Here is a 16,830-nt window from a genome sequence, read left to right on the forward strand (position 1 = left end):
GGGAACTTCTAAAAACGGTCTTCATGTTATGAGGGTAGGCACTACTTATTGTCAAGTTAATGTATTTCATAGGTAATCTAGAAATATGGTTTGGACTGTAAGCATGATAATGTAAATAGATTTTCTCCATTCAGGTAATTCTGTGTGTGTTCAAGATGTGAGGAGAGGCATGATAATTTTAGTACCCAAACCTGTCTTCTAGCTACCTCTATATGTCTTTAAACACATTAGTGCTAAAATGAGGGTGGAAAAAATGAAATGGCCACATTTAAAATTCTGCCTCCAAACATCAAATGCAATTATACCTTTAAAGGTTGTGTTATATACAATTGTACTATAACTTATGTGTTTCACAGTTTTGCAAAAAATAAAATAAAATAAATAAAACATTACAGAACAGATTATAAAGTGGGCCAGCAACTAAGGTGTTTTAAATTAACTTTTGTCCTGAATAGGTTTTTGTTCTCCCTAAGTCCCACATTTGGCTGTACAACCGATTTTGAAGAGAAATCCAGTTCTTGATATGTGTGTGGCTTTGTTTTGTTTTAGTTCACATAATAAAGCCAATAGACAATATTGAAGAAGGAAAAAACAACAGGGAAGAATATGCGGGACCATCGATCTATGGCATTTACATCAGTCAAGTCAGGGATGGTAATTTTCAACTGAGAAGCACGTCTCCGTAGTCGGCTTTTCTTTTGTGCCACATGCCGCTCCAGGGCATTACGGCCAAAGCTGTGTCTTGGTAAGCCAGCCTTCCGGTACTGGATACTTGAGGCATCGTAGGCCAGCATAGTGCTTCTAGGGTCCCCAAGACCTATAACAGCTTCAGAGGCTGCCATCTCATTTTTAATTTCAAGGGTACTCAACAGAATGTTTTCATGCGGATCCATCTGGAAAACACAAGAGATTATTTTAGTTGTGCAGTAAAATATTAAAGCCAACTGCATATTAAGCCAGGCCTAAGATATCCAACTCAGTGAAAAATGGCATACACTGATTTCGTTGGGAACCCTGCATTTTGTAGGCAGGGGCAAACAGATTGCATGGCACCGTCAGTAGCCACATGCTTGTCTGGCAGGTGTCTTGGACATTTGTGGCACTGCCGCTACAGGCTTGCATGAAGTGCTGCACCTTGCAGGCCTCACATTTCTGTTCTGACAAGACTTACCCACATGCACGAGCAGACAGCGCTCAAAGAAGCTGCACGATTAGAATACATACTGGGCATGATTTCTGGGCACTGTCCTGCTTTTTCCAAGATGCCTGTATAGGCATCCTCACAGTCCATTGTTTCCATGCAGTACTATCTCTACTAGAAGCAACTTTAAAACTCTGATTTTATGGTAATTCATATTTTGATGTAACGATCAGAAAGTTTCTGTTATCAGAGCCAGAGCCAGAGCAAACTGACAATTTTTTTACAGCTCTGCTGGGACCTCTTTTAAGTTGCAGTGCTTGGAATAATGGTTGTCACTTTGGAAACAATCCTGGGGCATCTCATCAGAACAGAAGATTGACCTCGCATCAGGCTGTACTTCAGAGGCAAGACTAACCAGGCATTCATTTCAGAGTATAGCCACTTTAAATGTTAGCACAGTCTTTGGGACATTATTATTATTTTGTTTAAGGCAAGAGGGTAATAGGATTTTAAAAATATTATGTTGAATTTCTGGTATTAAGCAAAGAGAAGGTAACCAATTAAAGTCATGCAGAATTCTTGTTATTTGCCTATAAATGAAGGGTATCCTTTCTTACAAGTAAGTTTCTCTTCAGAAAAGTAGCTATTTCTTCTTTGGGACATCCATTTTGATGGACAGAAATAACTGTCAATCTTTTATTTTAAAGGAAATCCTATTTTTTCATATTATTTCATCATTTCTTTATGGCTATCTGATTGGAAAGGTAAATTTAACATTCATATTAATGCTAAATATTGTGTTGACACATTATCTACAAGTTCTGCATATTTTCTTTGAAGGTAATCTGAAATTTAGCAGTTTTTTATATTCCCTGCAAATTTTGAATCAAGTGACATCTTTGTTTGGCCTGACTTATAATGTTGCAGTGTCAATTTCTACTACACAAACAGTCTTATGCATAAGCTCAGTGTAAACTGATTTCCAGTCCAACAATTCCTGGCATGCACACACAGGATACATGGTATCTCTGCCCCTCAACCCTGGAATCCTCCCTCCACTTCAGTACTGGAGATACCTTCACTTTAGAAGTTCAAGCCCTCTGAATTTCAACTGATTTTACAGGGCTTGGGGAATTTTCATTCCAATGAAAAGGCAAGTACCAAGCATTCTGCTGAGAAAGAATTTGCTTATGAGCGGGGAATTCTCAAAACACCGACATAGCCCTTTCCTTTCTTTCTTTTTTAACTCCAATGTATACATGGAGGAAAAATCAAGACAGCAAGAAATGTGAACAAGACATTTAGCTGGTGCTCTGTCTCTTGGTCAAACAATGCACTGGTGTGATATGGAGGCACCGATTTCCCATTCTTGCTAAGGAGATCCCCAACAGAAGCATAGTATTTGCTGGAAAAGAACTATAGCTGGGAGACTGCCAGTGGAACTGGATGCTGTCTGTCTTTGCTGCGTTTCCTCCTCTCCATTCTGGTGTAACTAGTTTTACAGACGCTCTTTTTAAAAGGCAACTTGAGCTTTGAAAATTTAACAGGGCTTCTAACAGTCGATAAAAGGGGAACGCATGTGTGTCCTAGCAGCAGTTCCTTGGATCTTAATAACAGTGGCATCATAATTGCAGAGTCCGCAAGTCACAGTGAACCTCATGGAAGTAACTCAGGCATATTCAAACAAGCATCAGTAGTGAGTGAGTTGAGCACTGTAACCAAGTGAGGCTGCAATCCTATGCTCATTTACCTGGAAGTTGGCTTCACTGACAGCAATGTCAGTGATTTATGAGTAGTCACGTAGAGGACTGTTTAAAAATTATTATTGATGCGGCAAAATGTTAGTTTTTAAATAACTGGATTTAATTTTGCAGATTGAGCAAATATCATGGTTCACTATAATACTGTATTAAATTTACAAGATGTCACATAATTTTTAAAGTAATGATTTTTTGATGACTGAATAGCTCTGAAGCGTGTGCTGTTAGCCTACGTAGGATTTCACCCCTTAATTTCAGGACATTTAGTTTTAACAAGATGAAATTTGGTTAAAGTTATTTAAATTCTGCTTTCAAATGGAAGTGATAAGTATCTTCTAAGTTAGATATTGTCTGAAATTCCCATATGCATTCTTTCTGAATACATGGAATCCAATTGTAATTTAACATCTTTTCCATGTTCAGATGAGAGCATACACACACACACAAACACAGGAATTTATCATTCCCGATACATAGGATATATTTGGGCTTTTAGAGTCTGATCCAGAATAAACATAAATCTGATCAGAATGCCTGGAAAAGATCATCTACCACTTTCTATGAAACAAACAGATCAATACCCAAGCATATTGTTTCTGCAATCTCATAACAAACATTTACATGTGCATAGCTATTTCATTTTTTTTAAGACACTACAAGTCCATCCCTGAACTCCAAAATTAACCAGCCAATCCCAAACAGGGGCAAACAGGCAGGGGCATTATTATTTTTTTTCCACAACAGACAATTGCTTATTTCAACATGTATTTCATGGCACCAAGCGTTAAAGAATTCACTATTTGAATTCTTTAAATTTCAACATCTTTAAAAAGCCGTATAAAAGGAAGGAGGTTAGTCTTGTGACACAACTGTGAAACAAAGAGCATTTTCAATTACATCTGAGGGTATAAAACATGAACATTGGTTAATCCTAGGGGAGGGTGGGGAGGCTGGATGGGGTGAATCACACAAGCAGGGTAGCAAAGCTTTTTGAAAGTTTCATTTTCCATTTCCAGTCAAAGCCCAGACCTGAGAAATTAAACCAGCATTCAGCCTTCTGCACACTTCATTGCAAAGGGACCTGTGCAGCTTGGCCAGAAAGAAATTTAAATTTGTTCAAATGTTTAAGCAAGTATATATATGTATAATATATACTCCCATAAGATGATCTTTAGAGAATATTGCGTGTGATTGGTAGAAGCACAGAAGCAAAAGGCCCAATAACCAGATAGATCGAGTTCTGATGTGGCGAGCTTTAGAGTCTTCACGGCTGCTTCAAAGATATCAGTACAAAGATCAGGCATCACAATGTGAATAGCTCAACCAGTGGCCACATGCGCAAAGGATTTAGTAGGAAAGGAAAATAGTTTTCAACACAGACGCCATTTAGTACCATTGAAATCTATCTAGATCTATCTATATGTAATATCTATATATCTACTGATATATAGATATGTGTTCTTATATGCAGATTTTTGTTATGGTCAGACACTTGTTTGATAACACCAGTTTGAGAATGCTGGAGGTCTCTTTTACAAAGAGACATTGGAAATTATTTGATAGCACTACATTAGTAATGGGTGAACCTCCAATTGTCTTATTGTAAGCTAAACAGGAAGAAACTGTATGCTTTTTCATAAAAAACCAGTTTTCCTTGGATGCAAATGGCCCAGCATCTCACTTCCAAAATAATAAGTGCATATGGTTCAGATATACCAAATTATTAAAAAAAGAATTCAGAATTGCCCTAAAATTTGGACACAAAGAAATGATTCTGTTTTAGGTGAGGAAGGTATCTTGGATCAGCATTGCAATCACATAGGTTCACCCATCCCTAATAGGGTTGTATGCTTGTGACTAAAGAAAAGGCTTACAACAGTCAAACACGTTCATTCTGCAGGGCGCCTTTCATCCACAAGGATCCCACAGCGCTTTACAGACTTTAGAAAGCAACATCACTTCACCAACAAGTGCAGTCACCTCTCAGGCAAAATGTGGTGGCTATCTAACATCGCCAAACAACACACTATATTTTGGTAGAGGAAATGAAGAATGCTGTAGCCAATTAAAACTATGCAGTGGGTTGGTGGGTGAGTGGTTGGGATGGCTTGGAGGTAGAAGGCAATTCATAATATAACCAAATGCAGACAGGATCATGGCATTAAGATTTCCAGGTCTTGTAAAAAGTGCCATGGGATCTTTAATGACCATGAATGTCCAAGATCTCAGTTTTAAGGCTCTAAGGACACAATTCTATGCATGTTCAGACAGAAAAAAGTCCTACAAGTACCAGCAATCCCCAGCTAGCCATGCTGGCTGGGGAATGCTGGGAGATATAGGATTTTTCTCCCTGTCCAGACATGCATAGGATTACGCCTTAGGAGAAAATCATTAGAAAACAATAAAATATACCTTTGTTGAATACATTTCTGGACAATGATATGTGCCAATTATTCTTCTGTCCTGTAAGTTAATAAAATCAAGACCGGTTTCCTTAGAGAAAAGGCAGCTGTTAGCTTTCATTTAAAAAGTTAGTGCACTACAGGTGATTACTACAAAATATTCAGCACTTCAATTAAATGGACAGGGCACTTTGAGCCAACAATCAGCAGAAGGATAACCTTAGCTTAGAAGTGCTATTGTTGACACTGCAGACAATACACATTTGTGATGGAAATGTATTTACATCTGTATTTTCAAAACTTGTCATTTTTGACCAGAAAGCAACCATGGCATATAAAATTATTCTGGACAAGGTGAAACAACATATGGATTTAAAAGCTGGTGGAAAGGAGTTAAAAACAAACTTTCTATATGCTGAAGTGTTATTCAGTCACAGAGCAGGACTCTTGATGGTGCAAGACACACACTTTGGATAGAAGAGAGAGAAACTGCACAGGGAAGGAACGTTGGAAGGAAAATATGTAAAAGGGGGGAAAAAAATAACAAGTAGCCATGAAAGGAAAAGATGACTGTTTTAAAATACTTACACAAAGTAGTTAATCATGGAGGTGTTGTACAATCACTTTAGATGATAAATGATAAACATAGAATACACTTATGGTCCTAAAAATAATCCATAAACTGTGGACCAGAGATCATCAGATTCTGCTGACCAACCCATGTTAATCAGAAAACACCAGGGAAGTGAGTCCAACCAATATCTAGAAACCCCCAACATGATGGCTGTCTAAAGGAGTTGTGTCTAACACTTTAATATCTCCAGTACAGAATCTAACACCTGAAAATAAGGAAATTGGTAATAAAAGGAAGTTATCTTGGCTGCATGGAAATTGCACTAGTAGCTTCATGCCATTCTTTTTCATGTGTTTGTCAAGTTAATTCATAATGCACTTCTGTAGCGTTCCACTAACCCTTATTATGCAACACATCTTCATATCAACATGGTAAAACATTCCAGTTGCACAGTTCCATTGCTTGCAAGCAGGTTGCCTTTGAAACATGGACTCGAAATCAAAATGATCAATGCATTCATAAAATTGTATCTCTAATTTTAGATCAAACAGAACAAGCAAAACAATATATATGAGAGAGTCACACGACTTTGTTAGAACTAGCCATGTTATCCTCAGCCAAAAGGATCAAAGTAAGATGGCTTGTCTTATTAATTTAGCATTTTATTCCTAGTAGAGGTCTATAGTCAAAGATGTGACTGATCATTTCCAATCGATATGTGAACTTCAGCCTGCCTTACGGAAACTTTGCTCTTTGCCCATTCTTTTGTTCCCCAGCTCTGTCCTTCTCTTTCCCAAACCCTTTGGGTTGTTACTTCCTCCTCTCACTTTTCCTTGACTCTTTGTTCTTCCATTTCTGCTGCCTTTTCAGTTCCCTGTAGCCCTATTTTATGCCTCCTTTCTTAGGTCACTCTGCCTGTGCTACCTCCTGTAGGATTGGATCAGTTTCTGTAGGATCCAAGGGCAGTCAGAAAGCCTTTGGATAAAGCAGCTCCATCAGTGGCAGGAGGAGACCTCCTGTGTGTTCTGTTCCTCTGTGACAATGCCTGAAAGTCAGGCTTCCCAGAAATTTTACTACCATTATCATGAAATTCCTGTTTGCAGCAGCCATACAGGAGGGCGGGAAGAGAACAGAAGCTAGTCTGTGCTTCCACCACCCTCAGAAACATTTAGACAGAAGATTTTGGCTTTCTAAAAAGTTTGACCCTCCTTGCAAGGAGGAGTGCCTAAGGAACTATCTAGATTTGGTAGACAATGGCGGTCCCTTGTGTCTTTCTGTCCCCCAGCATTTGCCATAATGACAGTCTTCTAGAATGGTAGAAAGAACAACACTGGTTGCACGAGTGGATTCTCTGAATATGGAATCCCTGCTGTGACCTTGGAAGGCTCTTCAGATGTCAGAGCAGGGACTCTATCTGTTGCAATGGTCAATCAGACAGTGCCTTCTGGCCACAGGATTGTGCATCATATGTGACTCTCAGATGTCAGTATTCCAGCTGGACAAAATACCTTAAGGGAAACCACTTACTATATAATTTTAATAAAATTTGAAATTAAAGTTTAATAATTACTGAAATTAGAGTTGCATTTACAGATTTGCACTCTAGTCCAAAGCCACTTTCTGCAAAAATGCAGCTGAATCATGAATGTATGTTTGGTAAGCAAAGCAGGAAACATCACCCTTATTTCATAGGTCCTCTCTTTTCTTCTCACTGTAAGCTTGACTGAGTGGTGTTGGAACACCTTCTGTGTGCCTGGATTGTATTTTATTTTTGTGGACCGTTGTAATTGCTCAGGGTTGTCGGCTTTAGAATCACTACAAAAACCTGTAAAACCAGGTTACCAGAAGAAACAGTGGGGGATATGTGACACCACAGGCAACAATGCCTCCTTCATGTCATTTTTAACTCTCTGAAAAAGCCATTGTTCTATTTCCATAATGGGAATTAGAAGACACTCCGGTGGTTGGCCAACTGACATAGTTACTTCAACCTGCCAGCATCTCCTTTTTATCAGACGTAACTAGAGGAACGTGCAGACACAATCATGCAGAAGGAACCATTCAGGCCATCATGCCTCATATGAGCTGACCTGTATTTTATGTTATCTCTGATACACCTTTGTACCAGCATGCCGAAGGAGTAACGTATCACACCAGGGAGCTTCAAACAAACTGCTCAGTGGCCCTCACATGGTGTCTCATGAAGGAGCTGGGAAGAAAGACCCAGCACCCCGCACCGCATGAAGGATGCTAAGTAAGATCATTGCCAGTTGGTTGCAGGGGCCTCTCCTGCATCACTCCTTGGCACATACTCGGAAAATGTGCTAGGTGCATATGAGGTAAGATGGACTGTTGAGCAAGCTGAAAAATGAAGTGGCCAAGCTCCAGCTTTTCACATATCAAGAGCCACATATAATTTGGCCCCAGGGAGATTGTTTTACGTAAATTCCTTCCATGAGACCTTATGTAGTAACATACTGCTGCCTTGTCTGAATTGTTGTATTTGAGCAACCCACTTCCAACCGTGTTCTCCATGCAAAGACATAACACAAGAACATAAGAGAACTTTCTCCTAAACCCCGGGGAAAGTGTTGGAGGACACGCTCTCAGATTATGTAAGAGGGCTTATATATCCTAAACAAACCAAAGCTGCACACACACTGCCTTTGTGCAAATTAAAGGTGGCATTCTGAAATCGTCGCAATGGACAGAGATCCTACAAAGCTGACTTGCCCCTTTTTGATGTCACCAGGAATAGCACTACAGACTGTAGGAAAAGTTACCTTGTGATCTTTTGTGTTTCAGGCCACAGGCTAAGTTTGCCGCCGCCACCACCACCTTACATTACATGCATAGCAAATCCTTATATAATGCTAGTGGAGAAATTGCAAACTATGGCTGGTAGGTTTCTGGCTCATAGCAAATTCTTACACAACAACAGTGTACATCTTATATGTTTTTAAAAACATTTAAACCAGTGCAATGAGGATGCTAGTGCAATGAGAAAACTATGGATAAATGCTCGCATTTGTTGCAGTGGGTTTTTACTTATGATAGCACTCCTAACCTTCAAACTCTGGAGTAAAATGTCCAACCTTATCCTTATTATAACTGAAGCACTCATTTTTACATGGTGGAATGTCCTGTATATTTGTTTCAGAGCTGCACAGCATCAGGAAAACAAAAAGACAGAAATACATCATATTTCTGGAAGAAATTGAATGGAGTGATATTCCGAAGCTGAAGGAGATCATATTACTAAGCCCTTTTCCTCCGCCTTCCTTCTTTAAGGGTGGCATTCTGCATGACAGAAGCCCAGATTGTAGAATCACACAGTTGGAAGGGCCTAGAAGGCCATCAGGTCCAACCCCCTGCTCAATGCACGACTCAAGTCTCCCATCCAGATTCTAACCAAGGCTGATCCTCCTTAGATGAAGGAGTACTCCTAGGTCAGAGCTCCCCAAGTATCTGCCGTTATGGCTGGCGGGGCAGGAGAAATAACAGAGGCTCTGCTTTTTTGAATTGCATCCAGATAAGTTTTCTTGCCCAGTTAATCCTCTCCTTTGAACAACATGAAACAGCATCATCAAAAGTGTCCATCCATACTTGTCCCATTCTTTGACTGGCATTCCTGTGCAGAAGGCCATGTGTTCCACTTCACAGGGGACAGTAATCTTCTGGAAGGTTTGTTGGGTTTCAGGACAATGGACTCCGCAAACATAAGTTTATAGTCTTATCAACTATGAGATACATTGTACTTCTATTTAAATTAGAACCATTATTTCTAAATGTGTGTTTATGCACACAATGTGAAATACATGCAACTGTGCATACGCACACACACAAGAGAAAAAATAATTATTTGCTTCAGCGTATGCGAATGTTAGACAAATCTGCGCCTACTTCCAACAATGCATTCTCTCTTCTTCAGCAAAGGGTAAGTGACTGACAGGTGGCAACTCTAGTTATGGGATAAACTCTAGCTCCCATTACTTGAAGGGCCTGTAGACTATTGTTGCTGTTTTCCTAAGACTGCGAAGAAGATGCAGTAGCACTGTGCATGAACAGGCAGAGGGAGAGTTACTACTGAGCAGGTGTTCACTGGCACCGCCGCATCACTGCCTCTGACTTAGCAAAGGGAGAGCCTGCTCTTTTTGTCCTCCTTGCTCTCCCCCCGCTCTCTTTTCCATTTGGCTGCCTTCCTGCTGTGAGTCTCTGCACGGTGCCACAGCTGCCGAAAGTGCTGAAACCACGGAGGCTGGAGACCACGGCAGCAAAGGGGGAGGGCAGGCAAGCGCCCATCCCAGCCAAAGGAAAACGGGCTGCAACAGCTCTGTTTTGCCCCTCCCTATCCACTCCCTCTTGCCTCTTCTTCTCAACGGGAAAAGTTATGCAGTGTCCTGTGGGCAGTGCCTGGAAGGAAGGCACTTTGCCAGCTCTCTCCAGCTAGAGGAGGTAGCAAGAAAGTGGGAGGAGGGAAGGCTGAGCAGCTTTCTCCAGCATTCCCACAAGGACATGGTCCTCAAAGGTCACTGATTCGAACTGCCCGGTGCTGCAAGAAATTCACTAGAACAGCAGACTCAATAGACTGTTATCCAGCTTCTGCATAAAAATCTGCAGCAGGCAGTCCTCCAGTTCAGTTCAGCTGTATGTTTCTCTGCCCCCGCGGAGTGGTCAGGATGGCTTGCCGTGTTATGAGTACACGCTTAGCCCTTTTCTTCCATTACATCTATTTCTAGCTGTGAGGATGACTTGTTAATGAGACTGCAATATATCAAGCCAGGCTTCTCATTGAATGTTTCAATGCAAGCACTTTCATAATTTGTGGTTTTGAGTGGACCTCAAATCCCTAAAGATGCTGCTAAATCTCAACATCAGATTAAGAGTTACACCCATTCCAAAACAGATTTCCCCTATCTTAGTTCTTGACAGAATATCAGCTAGCATTACTTTGATTATCAAATTTGGTTGCCACAACCAGCAAGCAGCTGGACCAGAAACAGTTCAGATATGCTGGCTTTGGATGCCTTCCCTGTCACAGGTGACTGAGAAGAAGCTTATTCTCTGCCTTACAGAGGATTCCACATCATAAACTTGATCTAAACGCCTAGCTGTTTGCCATAGCACATCGGACTGCTTTTTGGAGACAAGCCTGGTTCACATAAGGGATATGAATAATTTTATAACATACTTTTAAAACGTTTTTATCACTCAAAGAAACAACATCTATACAGACACCTCCAGAAAATGGCAGATTATTATTTCTAAAACATTGGCTGGGATAACAGGTTGGGCGAATAAAAATAGAATTTGCAAGAGAATGAGCTTGAAATATAATAAAGCAAAACAAATTCAGGCGGTAAACTAACTGAAGTCTGCTATGGCATGAGCAACTGAAATTTTGCAAATTTTGCAACCATGATTAACATATGCAAATCTGTATAATGATGGCCAACAAAAGTTTTCATTTTCTAGCTGCATTCTGGCTCTTTTTTATCTACTCACCAATGTTTCACAAATCTCCTTCACTACCACATGAATACTGGTATTTACTATGCTGTAATGTATTTGATCATTATCTTCACACTGGCATCTTTGTATAAGATAACAAGGACATGCAGGGTGCATCAAGCATGTTAGGGCCATTAGCAAGAAAGAAGAGGGATTGAAGTTTCCTTGCTCCCCTCGCAAAAATAAAAATAAGTAAGAGGGGGTCAGAGTATTAGAGTATTACATTTCAGATAGGCATATGCCCCAAAGAAGCTATCTAGAAAAAATAAAATACTAAGACATTTTTGATATAGGATAATATATCCTGCATGGAAAACCAAGAGAAAAATATTGCTCACTGAAGGAAACAGATGTTGCATATAATCGGGAGCAAAGCAAATCCAAGATGGGATGGGGGACAAGCAGCATGAACAGATACATGAAATAAGATTTCAAGCTGACTTTAAGTATGAATATGTATTAACTTGTAATTGTAAAATCAACTAGTAAGACAGGAATGGAAGTACAATGCTCAGTCTCAATACAGTGGGCAATACACTATACAAGTAATTGCTTTAGTATACACACATGCACACACAGATGGGGAGTAGGATTAATACAAATATAAGGCAAACAGAAATACGTCCAAAATGGAACTTTTGAACTCTCAGACACTCCTCATAATTCTGTGAAAGTCTAGGAAAGACTAAAAGAGTGTAAATGGAGCCATGGTTACTGTTAGGGGTCAGAAATAGGATGTGATTGAGACTCCATTCTAGAACCTTTGCAGTTAACTTCTCCATAATAATAGAAACAAGAGGAGAATATATGTATTCAGAGAAAAATAGCACAAAGGGCTAAATCAACATGGGTTTGAACTATATCTGCTGAATCAATTCATAATTTTGACATTGCAACATACAAAATTATATATATGCGTGTGTTTGTGTGTGTGCATGTGTGTGTACACACACAGTCACACACATACGTGTGTGTGTGTGTGTGTGTCTGTGTGTATAAAATTACTTTTCTACTAAAAGAATTCAAAGTGACTTACAATAAAATGGATGATGACAATGCAGTGGATATTTTTTTCTGGGTTTTAGTAAAGCATTTCATACAATACTATACAATATCTTATGGTTAGAAGCCAACATAAGATGTCTTGGACAGTTAGTACAATCAAATGGATCAAAAACTGGCTATCTAACCGTATTAAGAGAGTAATCGTAACTGGCAGTCCATCTAGTTGGGGAGAGATTTCCAGTGGGATCCAGGGATCGCAATTCGGTCCCATTTTGTTTTATATCTTTATAAAAGATCTGGAAGACAAAGTAGAAAATATGCTAAATAAGTATTTTAGCTTCTACTAATTAGGGAATGTTGAGCAGAGCTAGTTCTAAAATAGTAGTTATAAAATAACTCTAAATGCCTCTGAAATTGGATGATAGGTTTTACAGACCGTTATTTCTAAATTAACAGAGAGACAGAAGAGAATAACAGCACACAGGATGCTCAACGGAAGAAAACAGGAGGGGGTCTGATACTCATGTCTGTGTCTTCCTGAATAATGAATCTTTTAAAAAGCTAAAGGCATTGTCACATGGAAAGGCAGAAGAGAAAACACATCCCACATGAAGGCAGACTGCATGATTTAAGTGTACAGAGAACTTGGGGGATATAAAGCCTACAAGAAACAGCATGACACTCAACTGCAGGAGATTCAAAGCCAAAGCTGGAGGAGCAGTTCCATCAAAGTCAAGGTAGAGAAGCCCACTGAAACAGAGGTATCGTAGTAGTCCTGACACTAACTTTTCCATCAAATGTGCCATGTCAGCACTGAATCACTGTACAGTTAGAACACAACAGAAGGGGGATTCATGAACAATCCATGGAGAAGGACTTTTCCACCTGAAGAATCTTGGATCAAAAACTTACGTGCCAAGTATAATTGCACTTAACTGATCAATGAATGTGTATTTTTCGGTAGAAGGCTGTGGAATTACCATAGGCTATAAGAATGGTATTAGGTGAAGAATCTGGGCACAGAGTCAAATAAATACAAAGCGCACATACACATAGCATGATTACCCATAAAACGGGAGATACTCCTTAAGAATAGAACGTGAATGTGAAACTGATCCCAAATTTATTCACTTGATCCATGGGCAAATCTTGGAGCCCTCCATCCTGGAATACCAAGAATCTAGCAACAGCAGCTGGCTCAGCATCAAGCATTCAGGTCAAAACCAAAAGCAGAATGGGGTTAGCGCTGAGCAAGTTATGGTGGAGCACAGTCTGCTATCAGGACAGGAGCCCTGGGATAAAGTCCAGTAGATTCTGCTTCTATGCTTGGGTATCATCATAGGTAGCCTGCTTAGTAACTCAAAGAGATCACAAAGAAATGAAAATAGCTTGCAAAAAAACTGTATTCAGAACGCTGGGCCTTGATTTAGATGAGGGTGTCTGAGATGGTATTAGGACAAAACTGTAACTCGAGATTCATACTTAAGAGCTTGGCAACACTGGTTAGGGTTGCACTGTTCTGCCACTCCTTCCTCCCTGCTTCTGTTTGGGTTCTTTCTTCTTACCCTTTCATCTCTGCATGCTGACCATAGTCATTTTAAATCAGAATCTGAAACCATAGTTAGAAGTTTCAAACTGGGGTTAACATATGAATGGATGAAAACACAGTTTTAGTCATAGTTTGTACTTTTACTTTAAAGGAAGTGGTGATAGAATTCAAGGAGAGGGGGAAAAGTAGATTAGGAAAAGGTTCATCTATGTTGCACCATCATCTTTTATAGGCAGAGGGTTTTGAAAAGGTGAAGGATAGTTTTCTGGGTTTTTTTAGGACTAGTCATAGGGTTTCTAAGAAGAGTAGAACTTGGAACACCTTTGGAACTTGGAACATCTTTGAAACTTGATAAACACTGAGATCTTAAGTTTTTAAAAATATAGCATTACAGAGCTAGGACAAACTGAAGTAAGCAGGACTGTGCACTTACTTCAGCAAGTAAGTGAATTTCAATCTTCAACGGAAGATTTGCTTGTTAAGGTTTTAACAATAATACAAATTCCAAGGGTGACATTTAACATGTATGGCCCAGGATAATGGTCGCAGTTTTATCACTGGTATTCCAGATCTTCTGGAGCTTTATGTGCACAGGCGTTCCCTGCAGAATTATGCTCAATGCATAGATAGAACAGCCTTGGTCCCCTTCATGCTGCCAATGTGCGAAGGGTTCTTTACACATGCTTAATGCACCAATGCAGTTATTACTTCTTCTTATTGCAAATGAGAGTAACGATACCACTGTACGTGTGTGTGCAGATGCTTTTATAATACATCCCAAAGACAGCAGTATTTTACAACAAGAAGCCTGAAAAAGAACTTGTTTTAAAAGGCAGGTGTTGAACTTTCACATACAACTATGTTCTGAAAGCCACTTCAAATTTGCATTTTTGCCCACATAGGATAATAGTAATTTTTATTATTTCATTTTATTTTTTCAAGTTTATTGCTTTACCTCACTTCTTGGAAAGCTGATGCATATGTCCGTTTGCAAAACTATACGTAGGTCAGCACTCTGTGTACAATATATTACAGTAACAGCACTTCTTTGAGTTTGTGGCTTCTGTATCTCCCCAAATACAGTTAGAAATTATAATTAAAGAAGTGAAACTGTGGAGCTATGATTCATGTAGCGAATATTTAATTCACAGCCCACATTTAAGGAGTGACTGGCTTTCTTTATGAGTTAAGATTTGCTCTCCCACTCCTCAAGCACTTCAGGTATGTCTTTATTATTTTAAAGGTTGATTTTTTAAAATTAAATGAAATCCCAGTGCTACTAGTGCCAGCATTTAGGCTGCTCTAAGAGCCTGTGCTTCATCCTTTTGTTCTCTTTGTTTATGGCAGGGCTTTCCAACAGACACGGCCCTCAAAGTAGCTCAGAGTTTATGAACATTTCCTGTTTTAAGAAACAGACATAAAGGGGCAAAAGCAACTCCTCCTTCTCTGCTTGATCACTCATTAAGGAGGGGAAAGTCCCAGGAGCCCCTGAAAAAATGATTCTCATCAGGATAACTAAGGACAATCAAGAACTGCTATAAGGATCCATCCACAGAAATTGCTGAAAGCAGCGCCTCTAGAGGGTGCCCTTATCAAAGAGAAATGGGATCCTTCAGCAGCCCATGGGGACACCGGCTGTTTCTCCTTATGCAAGATAATGCAGAAAGAACACTTGTTCACCTCCTTCAGCAAAGCCAAGCTTACTTTCCTCCACAGTGCATTTGTGCCGGGAAGGATACTTGGCATTGTCCATTTTCAGGACATTAACTAGAACAAGCATCTGCTGTGACTCCAGCACTTCAATTCTAGGCGCCTTGTCAAGGCAAGGGCAGTCTACCCAAGAGCCTTCAGTATCACAGGAAGGGAAGCAAGAGTTCAGGTTCCTACCTCTCTAATAACAAGATAGCGACCTTTCTTGTTTGTTTTTAGCTGGGAGGCACAGAAAGGGATTTTCTGACGTCATAAGGGCTATCATGTCAAATGCTAGCAAGATTTTTTGAAATTAGAAAAGGTGACAAACAATGTATTTTGCCATGAGAGTTATTACTTATTTTGGTTCCTTGTTATAACATAAGTAGATTATATATGTATATATTTTAAAGATTCACTGGTCAGAAAAAAACAGAAATTGAAAACATCAGTCAGAATAAATTCATTTCTGAACTCTCTTGATATTATTGAAAGGCCACATGTAAAGCCTCAGCAAAGCTATAATTCTATGCATACTTGGGAGTCAGACCCACTGAACTCGCATAGTTTAACTCAGTGGTGTGGTGGTAAATTTTGCAGTGAAGGCACCTGTACTACCCAAGGAGAGTCCCAAAATGTAGAAGGCTGAGGTGATCCATATTATCAAAACAAGGCTTGCAGTTTTCCTCTTTGGCAGGAATAAGTTTTATGCAGCTGAGGGATGTTAGTTTCCCATGAAAGGCCAAGCCACCCTATGGTACTTTGCATTATAAGTAGCAATACATTGTTGCTGGAATAGCCGCTCCTCGTGCTACTCTGAGTGTTGCAGGGAAGAGGAAACCCTGAGAGGTGGTGGCGGCGGCAGATGACACCCTGCTAGTGAAAGGGCCGGATCCTTGCGCATCCTGGCTCTACTACACCACCAGACTTACTTCTGTGTAAAGTTTCACAGGGTTGCACAGTGTATTCAGGATTTTTAAAGAAACACTGGGGCCTTAGTAAAATTTAAAACACAGGCTGGATCACCTTAGATGTACACACTAGAATCCACAGCTCAGTGAAACAGAGGCACTGGTATTAAGACTAAATGTTAGCCCATGAATTTCAACAGAATGAAAATGAGCTTGAGATTGTGACCCCAAGCAGTAAATTCAATGGCCTGCTTTGCATGTAACAAGAAGCCACTTGTTTCCCCATGG

At 39.9% G+C, this 16,830-nt stretch overlaps 1 protein-coding gene across 3 annotated transcripts in view; it reads right to left on the reverse strand.

Moving 5' to 3' along the window:
* Window positions 1-545: 545 nt before the first annotated feature.
* GABRB2 (gamma-aminobutyric acid type A receptor subunit beta2) overlaps window positions 546-16,830 on the reverse strand; it is a 123,585-nt gene continuing 107,300 nt past the window's right edge. The window contains exons 9-10 of one of the 3 annotated variants that reach the window (XM_044453794.1): window positions 7,863-7,868; window positions 546-893 (exon numbers count right to left, since the gene is read on the reverse strand). In XM_044453794.1, the coding sequence (XP_044309729.1) occupies window positions 546-893; window positions 7,863-7,868 (354 nt within the window). Of the gene's footprint in view, window positions 894-7,862; window positions 7,869-12,578; window positions 12,690-16,830 lie in introns of all 3 variants that reach the window. The other 2 variants (XM_044453793.1, XM_044453795.1) reach the window with 2 other exon arrangements.

This window comes from Varanus komodoensis, unplaced genomic scaffold, assembly GCF_004798865.1.
Source record: "Varanus komodoensis strain SLA01 unplaced genomic scaffold, ASM479886v1 scaffold7_1, whole genome shotgun sequence".
Taxonomy (NCBI): domain Eukaryota; kingdom Metazoa; phylum Chordata; class Lepidosauria; order Squamata; family Varanidae; genus Varanus; species Varanus komodoensis.